Below are 3,125 nucleotides of genomic sequence, written 5' to 3'. Positions count from 1 at the left end.
CGGTTTGCTGATGTCAACGTTGTGGATCGAGTGGCCCATGGTAGCGGTGGGGTTATGGTATGGGCAGGCATATGTTATGGACAACGAACACAGGTACATTTTATTGATGGCATTTTGAATGTATGTGTATGTGAAACTGCACATTTTAGAGTGGCCTTTTATTTTGGCCAGCCTAAGGCACACCTGTGCAATAATCATGCTGTCTAATCAGCATCTTGATATGCCACACCTGTGAGGTGGATGGATTATCTCGGCAAAGGAGAAGTGCTCACTAACACAGATTTAGACAGATTTGTGAACAATATTTGAGAGAAATAGGCCTTTTGTGTACATAGAAAAAGTCTTAGATCTTTGAGTTCAGCTCATGACAAATGGTGGCAAAAACAAAAGTGTTGCGTTAATCATTTTGTTCAGTGTATATATTTATTTTTATTGTTTTTAATAATAAGTGCTGGGGGCGTGACTTTGGGCGTGGTCAGATTTTCCTGCTTTTTTGTCTCTAGCTGATCACATGCTTGAGTACAATAAATGTATTCTGTTACATGTTATTAGAGTTTATTCTGAATTAAAGTTAATTTACAATTGCATATAGCTCCAGGAAAGAACTTGAGAACACTGACCTATTGTTTTTTATCTCACAAAGTTAACCACTTCTTTTTTTTCATTTCCTGCTCCTGAATACAGGAAGTGTCTAGACCAAAAATCCAAACTGAGTTGTAGTACTGACGTAAGCAAATGCTCCACTGTTTTATGGTTGTTACACACAGTGTAATCTTTTAAACTATTTAGCGATCAACTGGAACTTGTATGTTTTATTTTATCATAATCTTAAAAAAATAATGAACACAACAATGGTTTGACAAAAGAAGGCATCTCTTCTTTTATTGGATGCCTGGATGTATAAGGCAAATCTTGTGCCAACCTAAGTACAAAAATACCCACTTGCTTGTTATTTGCTCAAGCTAGAGTTTAAAAGAACCTGCTCACTGCATCATATAATTAACAACTCGAACCATCAATGTATGAATCAAACTCCCTTAAACAGCCAACAGTTTCTTTTCTATGCATAATTTTTTTAATATCCATGTATGTGGTTACAGTCAAATCATATAAAACAGTGAAATCGATCAGGAAATCTGTCCTGTATTGCCTGCACTCGAATCGGTGACGTGTGAGTGCCACTGACTGATTCTTCACTCCTATTGGTTGTCGCTCGCGAAATTCGCTGTTCATTTGCATAAAGTGAAACATTTCTAAGAAAAAACACAAATCAACCATATTCCAGCATAACACAGTCTAGTCCACATTCCTGGGCCAACCTCCATACCATCTGTAGATACAGTTAGTGTATCTTTTTATGCAAAATGTAAGTTTTCGGTTCAAGGGTACGGAAGCTTGTCTGCCACGGAATAGGTAATTGTGACTTTTTATCTCACAATTCTGACACTTCTCTCTCTCTCTCTCTCTCTCTCTCTCTCTCTCACACACAGTTCTGAGTTTTTCTCTCACAATTTAGACTTTGTTTCTCACAATTCTGAGAATTTTGCGATATAAACAACTGTGAGATGTAAACTCAGAATTGCAAGATAGAATTGTGAGAAAAAGTGAATTCTGAGCTTATGTGTTTACGTCTCACAATTCTGAATTTATATCTTGCAATTCAGACCTTTTTTCCCTTTAGAATACTAAGTTTACATCTCAATTTTTTTCAGTTAATATCTCACTAGTCAGGTTTTTCTTCTCAGATATGCGAGAATTCTGAGAATTTTGCGATATAAACAACTGTGAGATGTAAACTCATAATTGCAAGATAGAATTGTGAGAAAAAGTGAATTCTGAGCTTATGTGTTTACATCTCGCAATCCTGAGTTTATATCTCACAATTCAGACTTTTTTTGCAGTTCTGAGTGAGATAAAACTCCAAGTCCAAATGGTAAGAAATAAGCTCAGAATTGTGAGAAAAAAGTCAGAATTGTATTTATTTATTTATTTATTTTAACCTGTGGTGAAAACAAGCTTCCATTCAAGGTTGTGTTTGTGTTAGTATGTAAGTCTGATAACATTCTGAGTGAGGTATCAAAATCTGATAATCACCCTGTCATGTAATGGATGCTTGACACTGATTTTTAATTGGGGGTATATGGTATTTAACTTTTTTTTTAATTAATTTTTTTGCTGCTGTACATTCTATGTCTTTCATTTTAGCCTACATGTTCTCTTTTAAAAACTAAATTTGAATTTATTTGAAATGAAATTCACTGTTAAAACTATTTTGCCTCTACGATATTACACTTGCATTCAGATGAGCTGTGTGCGCCTATACATTTGAAAGAGCACAGAGTGCCTTTGACTTGTGATGCAGTCATATGCAAATACAGAGATGCTAAATTCTCTCGCTCTCTCTCTCTCTCTCTCTTTGTTAGGAGCATCATGGAAAAAAGGCTGGCAGCATGCGTGAATATATTTCCTCGCACTACCACTATGTAAGACGAGTTTAACCTTTCACCCATTATGAGTTCTGAATCCAAAACACTGCAGCCTGAAGTGTAACTTCAGCAACAACATGCAAAGATACTAAATGGACAGTTAATATATTGTAGGTAGGATAACCTTGTCTGGACTGCAGAACTGGAGTGTTGGTCAGCATGCACAGCAGAAAAACCTTAAAGGGGTCATATGATGCTGCTAAAAATAACATTATTTTGTGTATTTGGTGTAATGAAATGTTTTTATGCGGTTTAAGGTTCAAAAAACACATTATTTTCCACATACTGTACATTATTGTTTCTCCTCTATGCCCCGCCTTTCTGAAATGCGTCGATTTTTACAAAGCTCATCGGTCTGAAAAGCGAGGTGTGCTCTGATTGGCCAGCTATCCAGTGCATTGTGATTGGCCGAATTCCTCAAGCGTGTGACGGAAATGTTACGCCCCTTACCATACTGTCATGCCTTGTCCCGGCCAGAACGACAACACAGAAACATTAAAACCCATTATAAACGAGGCATTTGTTACATCCAGTGGGGACATAATTACGGATTATAATGCCTTATACTGTCTTTTTACGCATTGCATTGCATCGCGCCGCGTAACCATAAAACCATGTCTGCATTTGTGATCGGAGAAA

General features: G+C 36.7%; 1 protein-coding gene across 2 annotated transcripts in view; it reads left to right on the top strand.

Moving 5' to 3' along the window:
* The window catches only part of LOC107587483 (protein CutA homolog), an 8,692-nt gene that overhangs the window by 2,764 nt on the left and 2,803 nt on the right, over nucleotides 1–3,125 (top strand). The window contains exon 3 of one of the 2 annotated variants that reach the window (XM_016275274.1): nucleotides 2,424–2,483. The exons of the other annotated variant lie outside the window; for it this stretch is intronic. Coding sequence (XP_016130760.1) covers nucleotides 2,424–2,483 — 60 coding nt within the window. The remainder of the gene's footprint in view (nucleotides 1–2,423; nucleotides 2,484–3,125) is intronic. 2 annotated transcript variants of the gene reach the window in all.

This window comes from Sinocyclocheilus grahami, unplaced genomic scaffold (genome assembly GCF_001515645.1).
Source record: "Sinocyclocheilus grahami isolate Dianchi unplaced genomic scaffold, SAMN03320097.WGS_v1.1 scaffold92.1, whole genome shotgun sequence".
Taxonomy (NCBI): Eukaryota; Metazoa; Chordata; class Actinopteri; order Cypriniformes; family Cyprinidae; genus Sinocyclocheilus; species Sinocyclocheilus grahami.
The sequence above is the reverse complement of the archived record's forward strand: the minus strand, read 5'-3'. Positions and strand labels throughout refer to the sequence as shown.